This window comes from Anomaloglossus baeobatrachus, assembly GCF_048569485.1.
Source record: "Anomaloglossus baeobatrachus isolate aAnoBae1 chromosome 5 unlocalized genomic scaffold, aAnoBae1.hap1 SUPER_5_unloc_4, whole genome shotgun sequence".
Lineage (NCBI taxonomy): Eukaryota > Metazoa > Chordata > Amphibia > Anura > Aromobatidae > Anomaloglossus > Anomaloglossus baeobatrachus.
In genome coordinates this window covers 1386275-1412274 of record NW_027441808.1, presented here as the reverse complement: position 1 = coordinate 1412274, position 26000 = coordinate 1386275, and the positions used below count along the sequence as shown (strand labels likewise).

The 26000-nt window shown below is 46.9% G+C and overlaps 1 protein-coding gene across 1 annotated transcript in view; it reads left to right on the top strand.

Moving 5' to 3' along the window:
• Window positions 1–18230: 18230 nt before the first annotated feature.
• The window catches only part of LOC142259254 (uncharacterized), a 113750-nt gene continuing 105980 nt past the window's right edge, over window positions 18231–26000 (top strand). Inside the window, 7 exon segments of the mRNA XM_075331733.1 lie at window positions 18231–18366; window positions 18496–18669; window positions 18751–18874; window positions 18958–19055; window positions 25259–25408; window positions 25538–25717; window positions 25799–25922. Coding sequence (XP_075187848.1) covers window positions 18289–18366; window positions 18496–18669; window positions 18751–18874; window positions 18958–19055; window positions 25259–25408; window positions 25538–25717; window positions 25799–25922 — 928 coding nt within the window. The 5' untranslated portion in view covers window positions 18231–18288.

The window sequence follows — 26000 nt, the reverse complement described above, 5'->3', positions numbered from 1 at the left end:
CCTCCTGCACCTGTGATGCTTCCACTTTAGTGGGGGTTTAGCTGTATCCTGGTAGAGTATTAGTTTTTGGCCTGGGCGATGTACACACTGCAGCCCATCTTTGCTGCTGTAAGTAATATTTAATTTTTGGAGGATATGTATTCCTCTTTTTGTTGCTATTTTTATATGACATGCAAAAACAAAACCCCAAAAAATTAGTGACCAATATAGCCACCTTTCTTTCTGATGACACTCAACAGCCGACCATCCATAGATTCTGTCAGTTGCTTGATCTGTTTATGATCAACATTGCGTGCAGCATCCACCACAGACTACCAGACACTGTTCCGAGAGGTGTACTGTTTTCCCTCCCTGTAGATCTCACATTTTATGAGGGACCACAGGTTCTCTATGGTGTTCAGATCAGGGGAACAAGGGGGCCATGTCATTATTTTTTCATCTTTTAGACCTTTACTGGCCAGCCACGCTGTGGAGTAGTTGGATGCATGTGATGGAGCATTGTCCTGCATGAAAATTATGTTTTTCTTGAACGATACCGACTTCTTCCTGTACCACTGCTTGAAGAAGTTGTCTTCCAGAAACTGGCAGTAGGTCTGGGAGTTGAGCTTCACTCCATCCTCAACCCGAAAAGGTCCCACAAGTTCATCTTTGATGATACCAGCCCATACCAGTACCTCACCTCCACCTTCCTGGCGTCTGAGTCGGAGTGGAGCTCTCTGCCCTTTACTGATCAAGCCTCTGGCCCATCCATCTTGACCATCAAGAGTCACTCTCATTTCATCAGTCCATAAAACCTTTGAAAAATCAGTCTTAAGATATTTCTTGGCCCAGTCTTGATGTTTTATCTTATGTTTCTTGTTCAAAGGTGGTCATTTTTCAGCCTTCCTTACCTTGGCCATGTGCCTGAGTATGGCACACTTTGTGCTTTTTGATACACCAGTAACGTTGCAGCTCTGAAATATGGCCAAACTGGTGGCAAATGGCATCTTGGCAGCTTCACACTTGATTTTCCTCAATTCATGGGCAGTTATTTTGCGCCTTTTTTGCCCAACATGCTTCTTGCGACCCTGTTGGCTATTTGCCATGATTATTCGGTGATCACGCTTGAAAGGTTTGGCAATTTCAAGACTGCTGCATCTCTCTGCAAGACATCTCACAATTTTGGACTTTTCAGAGCCCGTCAAATCTCTCTTCTGACCCATTTTGCCAAAGAAAAGGAAGTTGCCTAATAATTATGCACCCCTTATATAGAGTGTTGATGTCATTACACCGCACCCCTCCTCATTACAGAGATGCACATCACCTGATTTACTTAATTTGTAGTTGGCTCTCAAGCCTATACAGCTTGGAGTAGGACAACATGTATAACAAGTATCATGTGATCAAAATACTCATTTGCCTAATAATTCTCCTCACAGTGTATAGATATATATATGAACATGATTCTTTAGACTATAAAAACAACAAAATATATAAATGGAAACAGAAAAAATCCTCTACCATTTCACAAAAGTAAATTTTGGAGAAAACCCCCTCACAATAACTATTGCATGGATGCTGCAAAAATCTACAGATCTGGAATCTTCAGACTGTAATCCTGATAAATGTAATTGATTATGTGCCGCCCCCGTGCCAGCAGTCAGCGCTGCTCGGATCCGGACCTTCTATGGGTGGCTCGAGGGTCTCCGGACCCGGGGGTCTCGTGGTCACTTCAATCAAAAAGGGGTTTATGGTGGTTGGTATAGGACGTATATGTACGGGCTGAGCCGTAGTAAGATCGTGACGCCACCCACGGTGTGGTGAGGTTGGACACCACCGCTGCAGCTACGGGGCACCCGGGGGAGATGTTATGCAGCAAGTTGTTAACCCCTCCGTGGGCAGGGATGGTGGCCCCAGGACCCATTGGGTTGTTGGTGGAGGGGGGATGGGCGACCGCAGGGTGCAGGTGTACTCACTCAGAAGGAAACACATGAGTCTCTGGTAAACCAAGATGATGGTGGTCGATGCCCGCAGCCAGCTGCTTTCTGGTCCCCCACCTGGCTGGTGGTCTCTGTCTTTCTCCTGCACCTTTTTGTAATGGTGGACTACCTGTGCTTGCAACTCCAGGAGTCCGCTCCCAGCTGGATGTGGCCTAAGGAGCCCTTGCCCGCAGACGCTGGCCCGTGGGATCTCTGAGCCTTGGCGGTGGCTTGTTTATTCCCCTCGGTGGGCTGCTGTCTTCTATTAGGGACTTTGGGTGGGACAGGACCTCTAGTCCTGGACGCAATCAGGTAATTAACCAGTTCCAGTAGCTTCTGGACCTAGCTTCAAGGTCTGAGTACCCCCCCTTGTGCTCCGGTTTCCGAGTCGGTTCCCCGGGTCGGTACCGGCTGGCCACTACCCTGTCCCGGTCCACCTCGGTTCCACCGAGCCGTCTTCCCGGCTCCTGCAGACGGAGACCGCCGTCTGCCTCCTAGCCAACGGTACCAGGGCTCCAACCTTAGCACCGGTCAGTCAGTGCAGGCCTCAGACACAGGCCTGCTCCTCTGCACTTGAACTCGACTGCACTTCACTGTGTCACAGACTAATCTGTTGTTTTGTCCCGCCCTTGGCCGTCTAGACCCCTTGGTGGGCGTGCACCTACCGCCTGGTCACGCCCTCTGGTGTGTCCTCAGGTCCTATGGGGTGGTTACTAGGGTTTAAATGGTTGGCTGCTGTTGCCTAAGAGGGACAGGTGTAGTGCAGGGGCCTATTTGTGACTACCTGGCCCGGCCAGGGCGTCACAATTATATAAAAGGGAAAATGTTCATTCAGAGAATTTTGGAATTCAGAAAATGAAGAGGCGGAAGGAGAACCAATAAGAAGGCTATGAAAAGATCTCCAATACGGAACAAGAAAAAATGAACTTGAATATGAATGAATTTATAGATAATGTGTCATGAGTGTGTCCCACTCTGGGGAGACCTCTGGCGAGTCTAGAATCAGAAGGTCACAGCGCCTTATTGTTCGCAGGTCTACAACTTGATTTGACTGAATCTACTTTCTATTGTAGGAGTTAAGGACTCTTTCTAACCTGGTTATCCTTTGTAGCTTTAATCTCAGGTGCATCTATTTTGTGGCCACTCTCCTTGGTTATAAAAAGTCATGTATCTTACCATCTGATGCCGGTTATAGATTCTCCTTCTATACTGACCTCTTTGAAAGGAGCCTCTCTCTGGAAGAAGCTGAGGAGTTGTGACTATTGCAGCTGTGGTGTTTAGGTGCATTGGAAGAGCGTGAAGTGTTTTTCCTTTTTGTGTCTATTTTCCCTCTTTTTGTCTCCTTTACCTTGTGTTGTATTATTGCAGTGGTGAGATTACTGCTCTCGTCGGCCTTCTCACTAGCCAGGGTGAGTTCAGAACGAAAGAGGACTGATGAAGGAGAGGAAGAAGACCCATATAGACATGTTAGGAATCATAGGTAAGTTGCAGGAGGTGTCCCCTCTTCCCATCATCAGGGCCTTCCTTTATTATCATTTCCATTTTTGTCCTTATATTACGCTGCACGCCGAGTGTCTGTACGCGGTGACGTGACATAATGTTTTGGTTTTGACACCCACAGTCTTATCGGTTGAGCAGATTGAAGTCCTGGACAAGAGCTTAAATTTTGTCTCTGGCATTTTTTTCCTGAGGATAGAAATGTTTCAGGTCAGAAATACTCTAGTAATAAATTTACAATGTTTAACGAATTGGAAGGATTCTCTTTCTCTGAACAGAAGGCCATTGTAATGCTAAACTAAATGGATGAGGATCGTAATTTGGATGAATTGGTGGGGGATCATGATGTAAAACCAAAGGCCTCAAACCCTCGTTATTATCCAGTAACATCTCGCGTATCATCATTACACATGTTCCAGAATATGATAGATAAGGACCAGTTGGCTCCGCACCGTTATGTCTCCTCCAATAAAAATAATAAGTTATATAATTTAACTTTGTTTTTGTGCGTTTAGGGAGTTCATGAATAATTGGTGATAAGGCAATGCTGAGATTGAAATCTCACCTTAATAATTAAAGTTCCTACTCTCGAGATCTAATATAATTTTTATTATTGCCATACAATTGTGTTGCAGCAGAATTCTCTTCAGTTTCAGTTATGAATTCTTTTTGCAGATCGAGGGAGCTCCGGTGCGGTCACGTTTCTCCCCATCGCTCAAAATGTAGGATGGGGAGAGGAACAGGGTATTTTTTTCTTTCGATAATCCCTTTGCAGAGGATTTGATTGATCTTTTAGTTCGAAGACGGGGAGAGAGAAGCCGGCGTTGATTGGACGAGGGGATTGGTGAGCCCCGGGAACACGAACTGTAGAACACTGGAATGGCACCGAGACGATAGGTGAGTAAAGGCTGGAACACGTGAAATCAGAAGGAGTTGTCCTAGTAGTGGTTTATCCTAGAGATAAAATATATGCTCATTAGGTGTGAGGATAGATCGGTGTTATCCTCCATCACGGTATATTCCATTAGGTGTGAGGATATGCCGGTGTTATCCTCCATCACGGTATATTCCATTAGGTGTGAGGATATGCCGGTGTTATCCTCCATCATGGTATATTACACTAGGTGTGAGGATATGCCGGTGTTATCCTCCATCACGGTATATTACACTAGGTGTGAGGATATGCCGGTGTTATCCTCCATCACGGTATATTCCATTAGTGTGAGGATATGCCGGTGTTATCCTCCATCACGGTATATATATTAGGCGTGAGGATATGCCTGTGTTATCCTCCATCACGGTATATTCATTAGGTGTGAGGATATGCCGGTGTTATCCTCCATCACGGTATATTCCATTAGGTGTGAGGATATGCCGTTGTTATCCACCATCACAGTATATTACATTAGGTGTGAGGATATGTCGGTGTTATCTTCCATCACGGTATATTACATTAGGTGTGAGGATATGCCGGTGTTATCCTCCATCGCGGTATATTACATTAGGTGTGAGGATATGCCGGTATTCTCCTCCATCACGGTATATTCCATTAGGTGTGAGGAAATGCCGGTGTTATCCTCCATCACGGTATATTCATTAGGTGTGAGGATATGCCTGTGTTATCCTCCATCACGGTATATTCCATTAGGTGTGAGGATATGACAGTGTTCTCCTCCATCACGGTATATTCCATTAGGTGTGAGGATATGCCGCTGTTATCCTCCATCATGGTATATTACATTAGGTGTGAGGATATGCCTGTGTTATCCTCCATCACGGTATATTCATTAGGTGTGAGGATATGCCGGTGTTATCCTCTATCACGGTATATTCATTAGGTGTGAGGATATGTCTGTGTTCTCCTCCATCACGGTATATTCCATTAGGTGTGAGGATATGCCGGTGTTCTCCTCCATCACGGTATATTCCATTAGGTGTGAGGATATGCCGGTGTTATCCTCCATCATGGTATATTACACTAGGTGTGAGGATATGCCGGTGTTATCCTCCATCACGGTATATTACACTAGGTGTGAGGATATGCCGGTGTTATCCTCCATCACGGTATATTCCATTAGTGTGAGGATATGCCGGTGTTATCCTCCATCACGGTATATATATTAGGCGTGAGGATATGCCTGTGTTATCCTCCATCACGGTATATTCATTAGGTGTGAGGATATGCCGGTGTTATCCTCCATCACGGTATATTCCATTAGGTGTGAGGATATGCCGGTGTTATCTGTGACGGGAGTGTACAACAGAGCAAAGGATGGACGAGGCCGAGGGACGATCCAACAGGTTTTATTGACAAGAACACTGGAACAGCACACGATAAGTCCACGTAAAACAGATTCGGGGGCCCTTGCCGACAATCCTCGGACCGGATAACAAAGCAATCGTCCTTACAGTAGTCCAAAGAGTTCCACACAATCCCACGGGCCGCCACACAGGCCTAGCTCTGTCCGTGTCCACAGCCACCCAGGCTGGGAGCTCCTTCTTCTCTTTAGTTTCAGCTCACTCTGAAGTTACAAAAAGGGAAATGCATTGTCTGTGCTCCTTGACCAGCCCACCATGTTCAGGGGGTAGGGGTCACACATCCTATCATCAATGGTTTGGTCCATCACAGGGCTCCCATATGTCTGCCAGCCACAGTAGATGAAGGGATCCCCTGCTGTGCAGCACAATGACTATTCCTTCACTGGCCAATGCAATTACAGACTAGATACACAACTCTGGATAGAAGATGACAGGCTATTTACATAATCACATTAGATGCCAAGACTGCAATTGTATGAGAGAGACACATTGAGACCAGTAGCTCCCCCAAGCAAATACATGAATTACAACTAATACAACCAAGGAAATATACATATCATGACATAGTATCACAGCATATACAGTGAGAGGGTAAATTACATCTTCACAATCCCTCCCCCTCCCAACTTGTGTACGTACTAGGGACCTCTACAGGTCACTGGTTAAGTACACACAGGCAGAGCGTTACTTACATGTGGCTTCATGCAGCCACAAATTGGCATCGTAGCTCTCCCACATCATTGCCCAGGAGAACAGCTGCAGGCAGACCACCCATCACCCCAACCACACATCGCCTGACCCCAAAACCAAAGTTCAGATCCACAGTGGCTGTGGGAATAGTCCTCCATTGTCCACCAGCCAGTTCAATGACAATCCCAGGTCCTCTATGGATTGCCTCAGGCCGAACCACTCGGGGATCAGCCAGTGTGAGGAAAGCACCCGAGTCACAAAATCCAACAAGTCTCTGTCCATCCAGCACAACCTCCTGCAAGTGCTTACCTCGATGAGCAGAAGTCGTCATAACTGCGGGTCGCACCCCGTAAACTCCTGGTGGTACAACATGGGTGGCTGAGTCACTAGGCCAGTCCTCACATAGCGGTGCCACATCTTCCTCCATGGCACTGGGCTGTAAATAATTAACAATCCGATTGGGTGCAGGATCAGTCCTCATTTGAACAGCTGGGCAGGAGACTTGCCGATGCCCTGGCTGTCCACATTGATAGCATCTGAGCTGGGTCTCCCTCCATCCAAGGCGTCCTCTTGGGTAAGGGGTAGGGGAACTTGGAGGCCGGCTCCCACCTGAAGGTGCTGTAGGGGTTTGAGGATGATTCCTCCATGGCCTTGCTGGGCATGAGGTCTGCAAATGTCCGGGATGCCTACAAACATAACACCTGCGCTCTGTTACTTCCTCTCCCCGGCGTATTCTAGAAAGTGCAGTAGAAGCAACTGGAGGCACATTAACACGGGTATCAACATGTGGTGGCTTAGAGGAACGGGGAACAATGGGGACAGAATAACTGGGGGCATCCGGTGTTGTGGAGCTGTTAGGCGTCTCTCCATCCTCCAACAGAACCCTCCACTGAGGCTTGATAGTGAGCACCTCATCAGCTAGAGTAGCAGCTTCCTCCACTGTCGCTGGTTTTCTCTCACGCACCCATTCCCGGATCTCAGCGGGGCACTGGGCAAAGAATTGTTCTTTTAGGATGACCTGGAGGAAGGTCTCCCAAGTTAAGGCTCCCTCTCCCTCCAGCCAGCGATGGCACACTTGTTTCAGTCTGTGGGCAAACATCTTGAAAGACACTTCTCCATCACAGGCTAATGTACGGAACTTAGTCCTATAAGTATCTGGGGTCACGGCATAATGTTCCAGAATGGTCTGTTTTATCTCCCCATACTCACAATTCCACTGAGGGTCCATAGCTCTATAGGCGTCGGCAGCTCCACCCTCCAAGAGGCCCACCAGGTGTCTGACTCGCTCTCTTTCTGGGACTTCCATTAATCGGCACTGATGCTCAAAGTCCTGAAAGAAGCCCTCAATGTCACCTGCAGCTTCATTAAATGGCTTAAAGTCCTTGCGGGACACTCTGGAGAATTCCCTCATAGTGGGTGCTGTGGTTACAGTTTGTCTGGAGCCTCTAGTTGCTTCCACAGCAAATCTCCTCTCCAGCAATGCTGCCCTCTCTTGAGCTCTGCGTATAGCCTCCCTCTTATCTTCTATGGTGGCCTCATCTCCAAGCAGTGCCATCTCCTCCTCATACCACACAACCCATTGACTTTTTTGGGTATTTACCTCCAGCTCCCGTCTTTCTTCCGTTTGCTGTGAGGATCCTTCCTCCACGTCATTTTGCGAGCAGACTCCTTCTAGCGCCTCAATCAGCTGCTCCTTGGAGAGTCCTTTGAAACGAACTCCTACTTCACGGGCCTTTGATTGCAGGCTCCCCAAAGTCCAGGTCTTGTACTCTGCAGTGCTGGTTCCTGATGTTGAGCCATTGTCCTCCATTCCTTCTGCTCTGATCCCAGCGCTGCCAACCAGTTTGTGACGGGAGTGTACAACAGAGCAAAGGATAGACGAGGCCGAGGGACGATCCAACAGGTTTTATTCACAAGAACACTGGAACAGCACACGATAAGTCCACGTAAAACAGATTCGGGGGCCCTTCCCGACAATCCTCGGACCGGATAACAAAGCAATCGTCCTTACAGTAGTCCAAAGAGTTCCACACAATTCCACGGGCCGCCACACAGGCCTAGCTCCGTCCGTGTCCACAGCCACCCAGGCTGGGAGCTCCTTCTTCTCTTTAGTTTCAGCTCACTCTGAAGTTACAAAAAGGGAAATGCATTGTCTGTACTCCTTGACCAGCCCACCATGTTCAGGGGGTAGGGGTCACACATCCTATCATCAATGGTTTGGTCCATCACAGGGCTCCCATATGTCTGCCAGCCACAATAGATGAAGGGATCCCCTGCTGTGCAGCACAATGACTATTCCTTCACTGGCCAATGCAATTACAGACTAGATACACAACTCTGGATAGAAGATGACAGGCTATTTACATAATCACATTAGATGCCAAGACTGCAATTGTATGAGAGAGACACATTGAGACCAGTAGCTCCCCCAAAGAAATACATGAATTACAACTAATACAACCAAGGAAATATACATATCATGACATAGTATCACAGCATATACAGTGAGAGGGTAAATTACATCTTCACATTATCCACCATCACAGTATATTACATTAGGTGTGAGGATATGTCGGTGTTATCTTCCATCACGGTATATTACATTAGGTGTGAGGATATGCCGGTGTTATCCTCCATCACGGTATATTACATTAGGTGTGAGGATATGCCGGTGTTCTCCTCCATCATGGTATATTCCATTAGGTGTGAGGATATGCCTGTGTTATCCTCCATCACGGTATATTCCATTAGGTGTGAGGATATGCCGGTGTTATCCTCCATCACGGTATATTCATTAGGTGTGAGGATATGCCTGTGTTATCCTCCATCACGGTATATTCCATTAGGTGTGAGGATATGACAGTGTTCTCCTCCATCACGGTATATTCCATTAGGTGTGAGGATATGCCGCTGTTATCCTCCATCATGGTATATTCATTAGGTGTGAGGATATGCCTGTGTTATCCTCCATCACGGTATATTCATTAGGTGTGAGGATATGCCGGTGTTATCCTCCATCACGGTATATTCATTAGGTGTGAGGATATGCTGGTGTTCTCCTCCATCACGGTATATTCCATTAGGTGTGAGGATATGCCGGTGTTCTCCTCCATCACGGTATATTCCATTAGGTGTGAGGATATGTTGGAGTCACAGGAGCGGATGACCCGTACGAGGATCGCACAGCACTGTCCGGACCGGCCGGTGGCTCTCCTGACCCGAGCGTGTCACTTGCATATGAATACACACGCGGCTTCGCTCCGTACACCTCGTACACACGCGGCTCCGCTCCGTACACATCGTACACACACGGCTCCGCTCCGTACACCTCGCACACACACGGCTCCGCTCCGTACACCTCGCACACACACGGCTCTGCTCCGTACACCTCATACTCACACGTCTCCGCTCCGTACACACACAGTTCCACACCGTACACCTTGTGCACACATGGCTCCGCTCCGTACACCTCGCACACACACTGCTCTGCTCCGTACACCTCGTACACACACAGCTCCGCTCCGCACACCTCGTACACACGCGGCTCCGCTCCGTACACACGCGGCTCCGCTCCGTACACCTTGTGCACACACGGCTCCGCTCCGTACACCTTGTACACACACCGCTCCGCACACCTCGTACACACACGGCTCTGCTCCGTACACCTCGTACACACGTGGCTCCGCTTCGTACACCTCGTACACACGCGGCTCCGCTCCGTACACCTCGTACACACGCGGCTCCTCTCCGTACACCTCGTACACACGCGGCTCCGCTCCGTACACCTCGTACACAGGCGGCTCCGCTCCATACACCTCGTACACACACACGGTTCCGCTCCGTACACCTCGTACACACACGGCTCCGCTCCGTACACCTCATACACACACGGCTCCGCTCCGTACACCTCGTACACACGCGGCTCCGCTCCGTACACCTCGTACACACGCGGCTCCGCTCCGTACACCTAGCACACACGCGGCTCCGCTCCGTACACCCCGTACACACACGGCTCCTCTCCGTACACCTCGTACACACGCGGCTCCGCTCCGTACACCTCGTACACACGCGGCTCCGCTCCGTACACCTCGTACACACGCGGCTCCGCTCCGTACACCTCGTACACACGCGGCTCCGCTCCGTACACCTAGCACACACGCGGCTCCGCTCCGTACACCTAGCACACACGCGGCTCCGCTCCGTACACCCCGTACACACGCGGCTCCTCTCCGTACACCTCGTACACACACGGCTCCTCTCCGTACACCTCGTACACACACGGCTCCTCTCCGTACACCTCGTACACACACGGCTCCGCTCCGTACACCTCGTACACACACGGCTCCGCTCCGTACACCTCATACACACAGGGCTCCGCTCCGTACACCTCGTACACACAGGGCTCTGCTCCGTACACCTCGTACACACACTGCTATGCTCCGTACACCTCGTACACACACTGCTCTGCTCCGTACACCTCGTACACACACGGCTCTGCTCCGTACACCTCGTACACACGCGGCTCTGCTCCGTACACCTCGTACACACACGGCTCCGCTCCGTACACCTCGTACACACACGGCTCCGCTCCGTACACCTCGTACACACACGGCTCCGCTCCGTACACCTCGTACACACACGGCTCTGCTACATCCCCACTGTAAACCCCTCCTGACCCCACACATAAACTTCCCCTCATCCAGCACCATGACAACCAGCACAGCAGAGTCCTGCATACACTGAGGAGCTGATCATGTGACCCTGACTCCTCCCCTCCATGTGACATCATCACAGGTCCTGTAAGCACAGAGCAGCCATATATCTAGTGCGCGGCTCTGCAGGTGGAGGTAGGTGCAGGGTATTATATATCTAGTGTGCGGCTCTGCAGGTGGAGGTAGGTGCAGGGTATTATATATCTGGTGTGCGGCTCTGCAGGTGGAGGTAGGTGCAGGGTATTATATATCTAGTGTGCGGCTCTGCAGGTGGAGGTAGGTGCAGGGTATTATATATCTAGTGTGCGGCTCTGCAGGTGGAGGTAGGTGCAGGGTATTATATATCTAGTGTGCGGCTCTGCAGGTGGAGGTAGGTGCAGGGTATTATATATCTAGTGCGCGGCTCTGCAGGAGGAGGTAGGTGCAGGGTATTATATATCTAGTGCGCGGCTCTGCAGGTGGAGGTAGGTGCAGGGTATTATATATCTAGTGTGCGGCTCTGCAGGAGGAGGTAGGTGCAGGGTATTATATATCTAGTGTGCGGCTCTGCAGGTGGAGGTAGGTGCAGGGTATTATATATCTAGTGTGCGGCTCTGCAGGTGGAGGTAGGTGCAGGTTATTATATATCTAGTGTGCGGCTCTGCAGGTGGAGGTAGGTGCAGGGTATTATATATCTAGTGTGCGGCTCTGCAGGTGGAGGTAGGTGCAGGGTATTATATATCTAGTGTGCGGCTCTGCAGGAGGAGGTAGGTGCAGGGTATTATATATCTAGTGTGCGGCTCTGCAGGTGGAGGTAGGTGCAGGGTATTATATATCTAGTGTGCGGCTCTGCAGGTGGAGGTAGGTGCAGGGTATTATATATCTAGTGTGCGGCTCTGCAGGTGGAGGTAGGTGCAGGGTATTATATATCTAGTGTGCGGCTCTGCAGGTGGAGGTAGGTGCAGGGTATTATATATCTAGTGTGCGGCTCTGCAGGTGGAGGTAGGTGCAGGGTATTATATATCTAGTGTGCGGCTCTGCAGGTGGAGGTAGGTGCAGGGTATTATATATCTAGTGTGCGGCTCTGCAGGTGGAGGTAGGTGCAGGGTATTATATATCTAGTGTGCGGCTCTGCAGGTGGAGGTAGGTGCAGGGTATTATATATCTAGTGTGCGGCTCTGCAGGTGGAGGTAGGTGCAGGGTATTATATATCTAGTGTGCGGCTCTGCAGGTGGAGGTAGGTGCAGGGTATTATATATCTAGTGTGCGGCTCTGCAGGTGGAGGTAGGTGCAGGGTATTATATATCTAGTGTGCGGCTCTGCAGGTGGAGGTGTGTGCAGGGTATTATATATCTAGTGTGCGGCTCTGCAGGTGGAGGTGTGTGCAGGGTATTATATATCTAGTGTGCGGCTCTGCAGGTGGAGGTAGGTGCAGGGTATTATATATCTAGTGTGCGGCTCTGCAGGTGGAGGTAGGTGCAGGGTATTATATATCTAGTGTGCGGCTCTGCAGGTGGAGGTAGGTGCAGGGTATTATATATCTGTGTGCGGCTCTGCAGGTGGAGGTAGGTGCAGGGTATTATATATCTAGTGTGCGGCTCTGCAGGTGGAGGTAGGTGCAGGGTATTATATATCTAGTGTGCGGCTCTGCAGGTGGAGGTAGGTGCAGGGTATTATATATCTAGTGTGCGGCTCTGCAGGTGGAGGTAGGTGCAGGGTATTATATATCTAGTGTGCGGCTCTGCAGGTGGAGGTAGGTGCAGGGTATTATATATCTAGTGTGCGGCTCTGCAGGTGGAGGTAGGTGCAGGGTATTATATATCTAGTGTGCGGCTCTGCAGGTGGAGGTAGGTGCAGGGTATTATATATCTAGTGTGCGGCTCTGCAGGTGGAGGTAGGTGCAGGGTATTATATATCTAGTGTGCGGCTCTGCAGGTGGAGGTGTGTGCAGGGTATTATATATCTAGTGTGCGGCTCTGCAGGTGGAGGTAGGTGCAGGGTATTATATATCTAGTGTGCGGCTCTGCAGGTGGAGGTAGGTGCAGGGTATTATATATCTAGTGTGCGGCTCTGCAGGAGGAGGTAGGTGCAGGGTATTATATATCTAGTGTGCGGCTCTGCAGGAGGAGGTAGGTGCAGGGTATTATATATCTAGTGTGCGGCTCTGCAGGTGGAGGTAGGTGCAGGGTATTATATATCTAGTGTGCGGCTCTGCAGGTGGAGGTAGGTGCAGGGTATTATATATCTAGTGTGCGGCTCTGCAGGAGGAGGTAGGTGCAGGGTCTCTGTATTTTTGGGGGTCATCATTATCATTAACCCCTTCATGTCTCAGCTATTTTCAACTTTAACGAGTTCAGGACCAGTTTCCCGCTATTCCTGACCGGCTCATTTACATTCAGTTTAACCCCTTAAGGACGGAGCCAGTTTTGTACTTCATGACTCGGCCATTTTCTACAATTCTGACCGGTGTCACTTTGACAAGTTTCGAGAGGTAACGCCAAAAAGTGGACCCCACGGTTTGTTCCCCACTTTCTTATGAGCGCGGTGATACCCCACATGTGGTCAGAAACCTCTGTGTGGACAAATGGGAGGAGCCAGAACAGAAGGAGCAATATTTGAATTTTGTTAAGGAAATTTGGCTGAAATATATTGCGGGCACCATGTAGCATTTGTAGGGCTCCTAAGGTACCTAAACAGCAGAATCCCCCACAAGTGACCCCAGTTTGGAATCTCGACCCCTTAAGAAATTTCTCTAGATGTTTAGTGAGCACCTGGACCCCCCGGAGGCTTCACAGAATTTTATAACATTGAGCCGTGAAAATAAAAAAGAAAAATATATAATTTTACCACAAAATTGTTACTCTAACCAGATAGCTTTTATTCACAAGGGTAACAGAAAAAAATACACCATAAAATGTATTGTGCAGATTCTCCTGAGTACACAGATACCTCATATGTGGTGGAAATCAACTGTTTGGTCGCATGGCTGCTCGCGGAAGGGAAGGAGCGCCATTTGACTGTAAAATTAGCAGGAATCATTAGCAAATGCCATGTCATGTTTAGAGAGCCCCTAAGATGCCTAAACAGTGAAGCTCCCCCACAAGTGATCCCATCTTGGAAACTAGACCCTCATGAATTTTATCCAGGGATACATTGAGCATTTTGAACCCACGGGTACTTAACAAAATTTGATTACCTTAGGTCGTCATATTGAAAACGTTCATTTTTTTTTAACAAAAATGTTGCTTTAGCACCAAATTTCTCACTTTTTCAAGAGGAAACACCAAAAAGTGCACACAATAGTTGAGGGAGGGCTCAGAACGGGAGGAACACCATGTGAATTTTGGAAAAGTTGAAATAAATGGCGGGCACCATGTCGCATTTGCAAGGCTCCTAAGGTACCTATACAGCAGAAACCCCCTACAAGGGACCCCATTTTGCACACTAGACCACTAAAAAATTTTATTCAGGGTTACAGTGAGCATTTTGACTCCACAGGTAGTTCACAAAAATGTTGCTGTAGTGACAAATTTCTCACTTTTAGGCTGTGTGCCCACAATCTGGCAACACTGTATCTAGGATGCAGTGTCAGCCCTTCTGCGCAGATGCCAGTGTTGTCCACATGAGAATGCAGCTGCCCGTGCCCACAATCCAGGTTCAGGCCACTGCGGACTTTATTCTCCCTGCGAAGAACACTGTCATCTCCACAGCATAAACTGACATCCTGCGTCTCAGGAAGCCGCGCCGCTGATTAGTTTATGCTGCAGAAAAAAGCAGCACAGTGGGCAGGAGATTTCTAAACATCCCGCTACTGAGCTTGTACCGCACAACATCGCAGTCAAAACACTCTGTGTCCAAACCGCTGCAAATCCTTGTCGTGGGCACATAACCTAATAAGCTAGGATGGATGGATGGATAGATGGCTAGATAAATAGATGTCAAACACATATCCCCGCATATTCTAAGCTGGCACCCTTTAGTAACTTTCATGGCGCACTAAATTGTGTTTAACCTTGTATTTAGCCCCCCCCCCACAAAAAAAAAAAAAAATTAGAAAAAACAAAAAAAAATCAGCTAGGGTAAAGCAGACGGCTGCAGACCACAGCTGGCAGCTTCACCTTGGCTGGTATTCCAAAATGAAGGTCTCCCCATGCAGTTTTTTTTAAATGTATACATAATTAAAAAAAGTGGGGTCCCCCTGTGAAGGGGTCCTTTTCCCATATCACATAATTAACAGCGGGAGATGAGTGAACAATCCAAAGCATATTTATTCCATGCAATATAGAATGACCATCAAATAATCCACCACACGGAGCGTAAAACTAGTCCAGAAATGGCATAAATGTCCCGGAGTTCAGTCACACTCCTCCAGCAGTCCTTCTCCTGGGAAATCGAGGTTTCTCACAGTGTCTTTGGGGTGCTGGCCACAGCCTCAGCGTCTCCCTCAGAGGTTCAATCTTGTTTCTTCTCTCTTGTAAGGGGTACTTCTCACATAGCGAGATCGCTGCTGAGTCACAGGTTTTGTAACGTACCAGTGACCTCATCAGCGATCTTGCTGTGTGTGACACTAAGCAACGACCTGTCCCCTGCTGTGAAATCGCTGATCATTACACACTCATTTTTTTGCTTGTTGGTCTCCCACTGTGCAGCACACATCGGCGTGTTTGACGGCGGGAGACCAACGAGCACCGACTCTGTGTAAGCAGCGTATGCTGGTAACCAGGGTAAATATCGGGTAACTAAGCAAAGTGCTTTGCTTGGTTACCCGATACTTACCCTGGTTACCAGCGTACACCACTTAGCGCTGGCTCCCTGTACATGTAGCCAGGGTAAATATCGGGTAATTAGGCAAAGCGCTTTGCTTAGTAACCCAATGTGTACCCTAGCTACGTATACAGGGAGCCAGCACTAAGCGGTGTACACTGGTACCCAGGGTAAATATCGGGTAACCAAGCTAAGCACTTCGCTTAGTTACCCGATAGTTACTTTGGTTACCAGTGTACACCACTTAGCGCTGGCTCCCTGCACACGTAGCCAGGGTAAATTTCGGGTAACTAAGCAAAGCGCTTTGCCTAGTAACCCGATGTGTACCCTGGCTATGTGTGCAGGGAGCCAGCACTAAGCGGTGTACGCTGGTAACCAGGGTAAATATCGGGTAACCAAGCAATGCACTTTGCTTAGTTACCCGATATTTACCCTGGTTACCAAGTGCAGAGTCGCTGGTGGCTGGTCGCTGGTGAGATATGCCTGATTGACAGCGCACCAGTTACCATGTAGCGACGCACCAGCGATCCCTGCCAGGTCGTATCGCTGGTGGGATCGTTGGTGCGTCGTTTAGTGACACGGTACCCTAAGTCTCACCCAGAATCACTAATCTCTCAGGTAAACAGAGAGTTTTGGTGGATTCCAGGCCCCCTCCCCCAGACCTAGGCACAGAAGCACTTCAAGGGGATATAACCTGACTTAACATGACAAACAATATATCGAATAGACAGACCACCACGCCCAAAACATGAACCCACACAAAATAGTACATAACCCACAATATCACACCAAGACACCCCAAATTTGATTTCCAGCCAAGGTAAAATGGACAGTTGTGGTCTGGTATTCTCAGGGTGGAAAGAACCATGGTTATTTGGCCCATCCCGGCCTAAAAATAGCAGGCTGCAGCCACCCAGAAGTGGCGCATCCATTAAACGCGCAAATCCTGGCACTTCGCCCCGGTTCTTCTATTGCCCTGGTGCGATGGCAAATGGGGAAATAAAAAAAAGACAAAAAAAATTATTTAAAAAAAACACTCCCCAACACTTTCCCTCTTTCACTAATTTATTAAAATGAAAAATAAACGGTCTGCCGTAATCCAATTTGGAGGTCATACAACGACTTTGGACCTTCTAGAATATGGGTGGCACACTCAGAGAACATATCTCCCATTTTCTGGAAGTGCAAACCCTTCATGTGAGGAGTGTGGGTGCAGTGATACTGCACTCACACTCCCCGGGTCCACAGCACGGCAGTGTGAGGTGCAGTAAGCTCAGTGTCACTACTAGCAGGGTGCCATCTGAGAGCCACTCTGCACGTGTGGCCAGGATCTTCTGAGAAGGCAGAGGAGGGATTGTGGGGGATCGTCTCTGCAGAAGGTAACGCAAGACCGGGGATTCACGGGTGACCTGGCTGGACCTGGGGAGAACTTTGATGTCACATCTGACATGTCAGATACGACAGAACTCAGAGGATGAGGATGAGTGCAGCCTGTGCTCCGGCCATTTTAGATGATCAGGTGGGGCATGGGACTGGGGGCCCTTTGGACCGGGGTAGGTGACTTATCTCCCGTCTGATATGATTGATCATGCCAGGTGGGAGATAAATCATTTTTTTCCGGCCCGAATCATGATCTCCAGGGTCTGAGCTACCCTTGGTAGCTGAAACCACAGAAATTTTCCGATACTGGGGGGCGGTGTACACTTTATTTCTTTATTGTTTGCCGGCAGCAGCGGTAGGGGATTAACACTATGACCACTAAAACATAATTTTACTACCCGCGGTCATTAAGGGGTTAAAGTCTACAAGCTCCGAAACCAGTTAATATCTAAACTTTAGTATTTGCATAATTTTTCTAGTCTCGGAGTGAAATATAATGTGGGCACATTTTGTAATTTGGATGATTTTCACTCTTTTGCTGCCTTCATACAAGAAATGGGTGATAAATTGTGCGCGTCAGCGAGGGCACAGATCCGTACACCATGTGTGGCCCCTCTTCTTCCGTTAGAAACAAGAATACATCGAATCCTAATTCCATTGCCCTGTTCTTACCCGAAAAACTGGGAAATTATTTATTTTTGCACTTTTGTATTTTCCTACTCTTATTCCGGGAGCAATTACTCTTTTTCATTTTTCCGTTCACATTGTTGTATGAAGGATTGTTTTTTTATAATGATAATGTGCTACTTTTACAGTTGTACTATTTACATAGCACATTTCATGTTGAATATTATTTAGTACCCAAGTGATATCTTCCTCCCTTATCTCCATTAATTTTACATATCGGCTCATCTCCTTCCCATTCAGGTCATTATAATATCGGATCCTCTAAGTGATTTTATTCTGTTTAAGAAAATTTCCTATCCAAGATGGATATGGACAGGGACAAGATGGTGGAGAGGATATTACACCTCACCCTAGAGATCCTCTTCCGGCTTACTGGAGAGGTGAGAGATTCTGATGACGTCACATTACATCATTCTTATCTATGGGAATAACAGATGGACAGAACTGGAGAGGTGAGGACTTTGGAAATGTCTGGAGTGAGATTTATTACTGTGTCTCTCCATAACCAGGATTACACAGTAGTGAAGAAGACCTCTAGTGAGCGCTGTCAGGCCCCTGTGTCTGAGGGATGGGGAAGACCCCTGAGCCCAATCACGGGGCCTCCACCTCACCCCCCGATACATGAGGACATCAATAAGATCCTAGAACTCGCCTACAAGATGATTGAGCTGCTGACTGGAGAGGTGACACTGCTGGGAATGCTGGGACATTATACAGTAACGCTATGAAGGGATCGGGGGTGACGGTATCATTGTATGTGTCAGGTTCCTATAAGGTGTCAGGACGTCACCGTCTATTTCTCCATGGAGGAGTGGGAGTATTTAGAAGGACACAAAGATCTGTACAAGGACGTCATGATGGAGGTTCCCCAGCCCCTCACGTCACCAGGTAATAGACAGGATTAAATACACACGGCCTATAATTATCTGTATGTAAGGAATGAATTCAGTCCCTGTATGTGTCTCCTCCAGTTCTATCAAGTAAGAGGACAACACCAGAGAGATGTCCCCGTCCTCTTCTCCCACAGGACTGTAAACAAGAAGATCCCGATGCTCCTCAGGATCATCAGGTAGATGGAGAGAAGGTGCCATGAAATCTCCCTATGATGTGTAGACGGCTGTGAAGGTCTTGTGCTCAGTCTTGTTTTATCCTCCAGTATTACAGTTAGGTCCAGAAATATTTGGACAGTGACACAATTTTCGCGAGTTGGGCTCTGCATGCCACCACATTGGATTTGAAATGAAATCTCTAGAACAGAATTCAAGTGCAGATTGTAACGTTTAATTTGAAGGTTTGAACAAAAATATCTGATAGAAATTGTAGGAATTGTACACATTTCTTTACAAACACTCCACATTTTAGGAGGTCAAAAGTAATTGGAGAAATAAACCAAACCCAAACAAAATATTTTTATTTTCAATATTTTGTTGCGAATCCTTTGGAGGCAATCACTGCCTTAAGTCTGGAACCCATGGACATCACCAAACGCTGGGTTTCCTCCTTCTTAATGCTTTGCCAGGCCTTTACAGCCGCAGCCTTCAGGTCTTGCTTGTTTGTGGGTCTTTCCGTCTTAAGTCTGGATTTGAGCAAGTGAAATGCATGCTCAATTGGGTTAAGATCTGGTGATTGACTTGGCCATTGCAGAATGTTCCACTTTTTTGCACTCATGAACTCCTGGGTAGCTTTGGCTGTATGCTTGGGGTCATTGTCCATCTGTACTATGAAGCGCCGTCCGATCAACTTTGCGGCATTTGGCTGAATCTGGGCTGAAAGTATATCCCGGTACACTTCAGAATTCATCCGGCTACTCTTGTCTGCTGTTATGTCATCAATAAACACAAGTGACCCAGTGCCATTGAAAGCCATGCATGCCCATGCCATCACGTTGCCTCCACCATGTTTTACAGAGGATGTGGTGTGCCTTGGATCATTTGCCGTTCCCTTTCTTCTCCAAACTTTTTTCTTCCCATCATTCTGGTACAGGTTGATCTTTGTCTCATCTGTCCATAGAATACTTTTCCAGAACTGAGCTGGCTTCATGAGGTGTTTTTCAGCAAATTTAACTCTGGCCTGTCTATTTTTGGAATTGATGAATGGTTTGCATCTAGATGTGAACCCTTTGTATTTACTTTCATGGAGTCTTCTCTTTACTGTTGACTTAGAGACAGATACACCTACTTCACTGAGAGTGTTCTGGACTTCAGTTGATGTTGTGAACGGGTTCTTCTTCACCAAAGAAAGTATGCGGCGATCATCCACCACTGTTGTCATCCGTGGACGCCCAGGCCTTTTTGAGTTCCCAAGCTCACCAGTCAATTCCTTTTTTCTCAGAATGTACCCGACTGTTGATTTTGCTACTCCAAGCATGTCTGCTATCTCTCTGATGGATTTTTTCTTTTTTTTCAGCCTCAGGATGTTCTGCTTCACCTCAATTGAGAGTTCCTTAGACCGCATGTTGTCTGGTCACAGCAACAGCTTCTAAATGCAAAACCACACACCTGTAATCAACCCCAGACCTTTTAACTACTTCATTGATTACAGGTTAACGAGGGAGACGCCTTCAGAGTTAATTGTAGCCCTTAGAGTCCCTTGTCCAATTACTTTTGGTCCCTTGAAAAAGAGGAGGCTATGCATTACAGAGCTATGATTCCTAAACCCTTTCTCCGATTTGGATGTGAAAACTCTCATATTGCAGCTGGGAGTGTGCACTTTCAGCCCATATTATATATATAATTGTATTTCTGAACATGTTTTTGTAAACAGCTAAAATAACAAAACTTGTGTCACTGTCCAAATATTTCTGGACCTAACTGTATATGTGTTATATTTGTGTAATGAGAGCGGTGGAGATGGCAGGATTAGGAGAGATAAGAGCTTTGGTTCCTTTTAGTTCTCGTTCACACTACTGTATTTTCAGTGCTGTCCATAAAATAACACAACGTCTCGCCCTCAGACCATTGTTATTGGATGTGGCAGTGCAGATGGGGATTTTCTTCCTCACTGACAGAATCTGCGTGCGAGAATAATCCCAGCATCCTCTAGTGTAAATCGGAGGAGACTCGTCCATTCAGGTCTGTGTCTGCACAAACCATCAGATTCCCACCAGCTCCACCATACAGCAGACATTGTGTTACGGGTACATTGCAGTTCTGTAATGGAGGAAGCTGTAAATGGTCTTGTAAATTATTAATAGCGGCTGTAAATACCGGATTGTATATGGATGACAAATAAGAAAAGACTCGTCCTAGTTTTCTGGATGAAGCGGTGATGATTCTTTATCCGGCCGTGTGATCCCGGCATTAGAGGCCGTTACATCCCGGGAAGAGAGGATTTATCTACAAAGTGTAAAATCTTTCCCTTCCCTGAATATTTCTGCCTCCGGTCACATCCCGTCTGCCGGTATAACGGGCTCCGCACCACAAAACTTACATCCAACTCATCAATTCTGATGGGTTTTTTCTAAGTCACTTTTTTTTTATCTTCTCGTATTAATTAATGTTTTTTGTTCCAGATTCTTCAGACTGGAGCAAGTGGATGATGAATTTTGCGCACAATAGAAACGCTTTGTATTTTTCCCTTTTAACCTGTGTTTGTAACTTTTTAGTACAAAATGTCTCGTGTTCCTAAATGGCGGCAAGATTGCACCAAAATATTTGCTATGCATAAAATATCTCGGGTGTGGACTGGAGAACATTTCTGATAAAATTTCATCATTTTTTAGGTTGAAGGTAAACATACCTTTCCTTGAAAAACTATTCACTCCCGGTGAACTTTTCCATGTTTGTTTACATTACAGCCACAAACAAGTGGATTTTATTGGGGTTTTATGTGATAACAACACAAAGTAGCAAATATTTGTGAGTATAAAGGAAATTATACATGAATTTCTAAACATTTTAAGAAATATAAAAATTGTGATGTGCATTAGTATTCAGCCCCTTGAGTGAATACTTTGCAGAACAAACCTTTCTCTAGAATTACTGCTACCAATCTCTTTGCACATCTAGAGGTGACATTTTTTGCCCTTTCTACTTTCTAAAACAGCTCTGTCTCAGGCCCCCTTCACACGTCCGTGAAAATCACGCACGTGTTTCACGGACATATTTCACGGACGTGTCAAAGGTGCGTTTTCCCCTCCATGAGCCGTGTTTATGGCACTACGTGTGTTCTCCGTGTGTTATCACGGATAACACACGGAGAACGAGAACTTTCAACTCACCTGTCCCTGGCGTAGCTGTACGTGGTGCTGAGCTTCAGTCTCCGGTCCTGCCGACTCCCCGCTGCTGCTGCTTCTGGCCAGAGTGAAGTGAATATTAAATGTGCATAATGAGCGGCGGTCGGCAGCAAGTGACAGCAGAGACAGGAGGGCTGGAGAAGGTGAGTAAAGATTTCTAAAATTTTTGTCTCTGACACGTGAGTTTTCTCCGGCACGTTTTCACACGGGACCGCATCCACACTACATCCGTGTGGTCCGTATGCGGGCCCTGTGACACCCGTGATGCCGGAGAAAACGTGGACATATCTACGTGTGGAACACACGGACACGCGTATGCTCCACACGTTCCACGGCAAAACACGCACGTGTGCGCAGACCCATTGACTTTAATGGGTCTACGTGTGCCCGTGTCTCCGGTACGTGCAGGAACAGACCTAACACGTACCGGAGACACGTGTGTGAAGGGGGCCTCAGGTAAATTGGATTAAGGCATCGGTGAAGCAATTTTCAATTCTTATTCTTTTGCTTTTAAAAATGTCCACTCTTCCATGAAGACCAAATTTGTGGAGTTTATGATTTATAGTTGTCCGGTGGCCAGATCTTCCCCCTGAGCTCTGGATCGCTTCTGCTTTTCCACTGACCACAAGCCTCTTGGCTGCTTCTCTATAATTAGTGCTCTCCTTGCTTGGGATGTCAGTTTAGGTGGACGGCCATGGCTTTGTACTTTTTCAGTTGTGCTATATGTGACAACTCTGCATCTGGCCTCTTGTGTGAGGAGAGAACTGTTCTTAATTAGGCCAGATGTATTGTGCCTTCGATTGGCAAATTAAGAGAAGTTAGCCATTGTTTCACGTCAGACTGACCAGAGCCCTATTGTCTGTTAAATGTTGATTGCCTCAGCCTCTTTGACTACATCAAATAGAGGAATATTATGCAGTCAGATTGAACTGAACCAGTGAGAGAACAGCCATTTCCTACCAATCCTGTAATACACAAAAACCTGAAATGAGAACTGAGGGATATCAAAAAGGCTTTGCTCCTGTTACCACATTCATTTTGCAAGACTTCAGCATAGGAGCCACGGTTTCACCTGGAGGGTCACAGATTTGCTTCCCTGCCTAATGCTGAGCCCACATATTTGCTTGGAGAACCCAGGTGAGGACAATTTAGTTGCCTGGATACACTTCTTGCTGTGCTCAGTCAGGTTTATAGCTTGCTGCTATCTCCTCTCAGTGGGTGCTCATCAAAAGCAAAGTGCCGCTGATTGGAATAGTTGGCCCTGAAGCCCCAAAACCACAAATATTCTAAACCCTTGTGAGCCAATTGATGAGTGAGACTCTGTCGTTTGTACCATCTTGTGATCTTGCTGGAAATGTACGATACGTGTTTGCCTGTTGGTGAACTAATAATGTCTCACCAAGGTGTGGTTCCCTCACCCTGTTTTGTCTGAGTAATGTTCTGCCCACAAGGAAGGAGTGCGGGCATTCAGTGGGATGAGCCCTGGTCCGAGCAGTCTTTCTGAAAACAGCCAGGCCAGCAGACGACCGTACCCATTGACCCTCATGTCTCCACTTTATACTCCTGCTATTTTTGGATGATGGATTGAAAAGTGCTTAGTGGGATGTTCAGAGCTTTGGCTATTTTTTTTATAACTGAACCCTGCTTTACTCTTCTCCACAACTTTATCCCTGACCTGTCTGGTGGGTTTCTTGGCTTTCAAGATGCTGTTTGATCCCTAATGTTCTTAAACAAAACTCATGAAATCTTCACAAAACAGCTGTAGTTATACTGAGAATAAATTATACAGGTGACTCAATTTACTAATTATGTGACTTCTGGAAGCAATTGGTCACTCAGGGGCATCATACTACAAGGGGCTTAATACAAATGCACATCACAATATTCAGATTTATATTTTTAAATATTTAGAAAACCATCTATCATTTCCTTTACACTTCACAAATACTTGTTACTTAATGCTGGTACATCGCATAAAATCCTAATAAAATAAATTTACGTTTGTGGAAGTAACGTGAAAATAAGTGGAAACGTTCCGGGGGTGTGAATACGTTTTCAAGGGGCAAAATTCCTTCATGACTCTAAAAATATCAGACTAGTTCCCTGGATCAATGTCCCATCACAATATCTAGTACTGATAACCTGCCATAATATACTTTGTACGGAAGGCATCCAAGCCCACCTTGAATTTTTGTAGTCTATCAAGAATTATCACATCATGTGTCAGAGAGTTCCATATTCTCACTGCTCTTACAGTAGAGAATCCCCATCTGTGATTATGACTGAACTTCCTTGTCATCATTGCAGGCCTCAGTTGAAAGCTCATTAGAAATTTCTCAGCAATGCCCCTGATATACTTGTACATAAAATCACCTCCTGGCCTTTGTGTTTCCAAAATGAATAACCCCAGGCTTGCTAACCTGTCCTCCTAGTGCAGACCTTCCATTCCTGTAATGGTCGCTCTTCTCTGCACCCTCTCTAGTTCAGTTATGTCCTCCTCATTCACTGGAGCCCGAAATTGTGCAGAATATTGTAAGTGTGGCCGCACTAGTGACTTGTATAGAGGCAAAACTGTTCTTGTCCAGAGCATCTGTGCCTCGTTCACTGCATCCTATTATTTTATCTGCCTTGGCAGCAGCTTCCTGGCACTGGTCGGTTTTCTCGTCCTCCCGCACACCCACATCTTCTTCTGTGTCACTGTTCTACAGTAACTATTTAAAAAAATTGTCGTTTAAAAATCAGCCAAAAAAATCTGGAAATCTAAACTCCTGCAAACATACAGAGAACAAAAACCAACAGATTAATATTATAAAATAGTAACGTGCCATACATGTGGAAGAAAAGCTGCTTCGTAATATTATTGGATCGAGGTTCTTCATTTCGGTTACTGCAGCCCCAAAACCATGAATTGTCTTCTTCTTCATGTCATACATGTTAGCGTTATTTCTGCAGCCAGTGATCGGATATAAAGTCTCCAGTAATTATATTACTGTACAGGATTCTTTATGATTTCACATCATCACCTTCTCCCCATTCAGGTCCCTACAATATCAAATCCTCTCAGTGGAGATCCTCTATATAAGAGAATTCTCCTGATTGCCCCATCAAGGATGGATATGGACAGGGACAAGATGGCGGAGAGGATATTACACCTCACCCTAGAGATCCTCTTCCAGCTTACTGGAGAGGTGAGAGATTCTGATGACGTCACATTACATCATTCTTATCTATGGGAATAACAGATGGACAGAACTGGAGAGGTGAGGACTCTGGAAATGTCTGTAGTGAGATTTATTACTGTGTCTCTCCATAACCAGGATTACACAGTAGTGAAGAAGACCTCTAGTGAGCGCTGTCAGGCCCCTGTGTCTGAGGGATGGGGAAGATCCCTGAGCCCAATCACGGGGCCTCCACCTCACCCCCCGATACATGAGGACATCAATGACCAGAAGATCCTAGAACCTACCTACAAGATGATTGAGCTGCTGACTGGAGAGGTGACACTGGTGGGAATGCTGGGACATTAGACAGTAACACTATGAAGGGATCGGGGGTGACGGTATCATTGTATGTGTCAGGTTCCTATAAGGTGTCAGGACGTCACCGTCTATTTCTCCATGGAGGAGTGGGAGTATTTAGAAGGACACAAAGATCTGTGCAAGGACATCATGATGGAGGTTCCCCAGTCCCTCACATCACCAGGTAATAGACAGGACTAAATACACAAGGCCTATAATTATCTGTATGTAAGGAATGAATTCAGTCCCTATATGTGTCTCC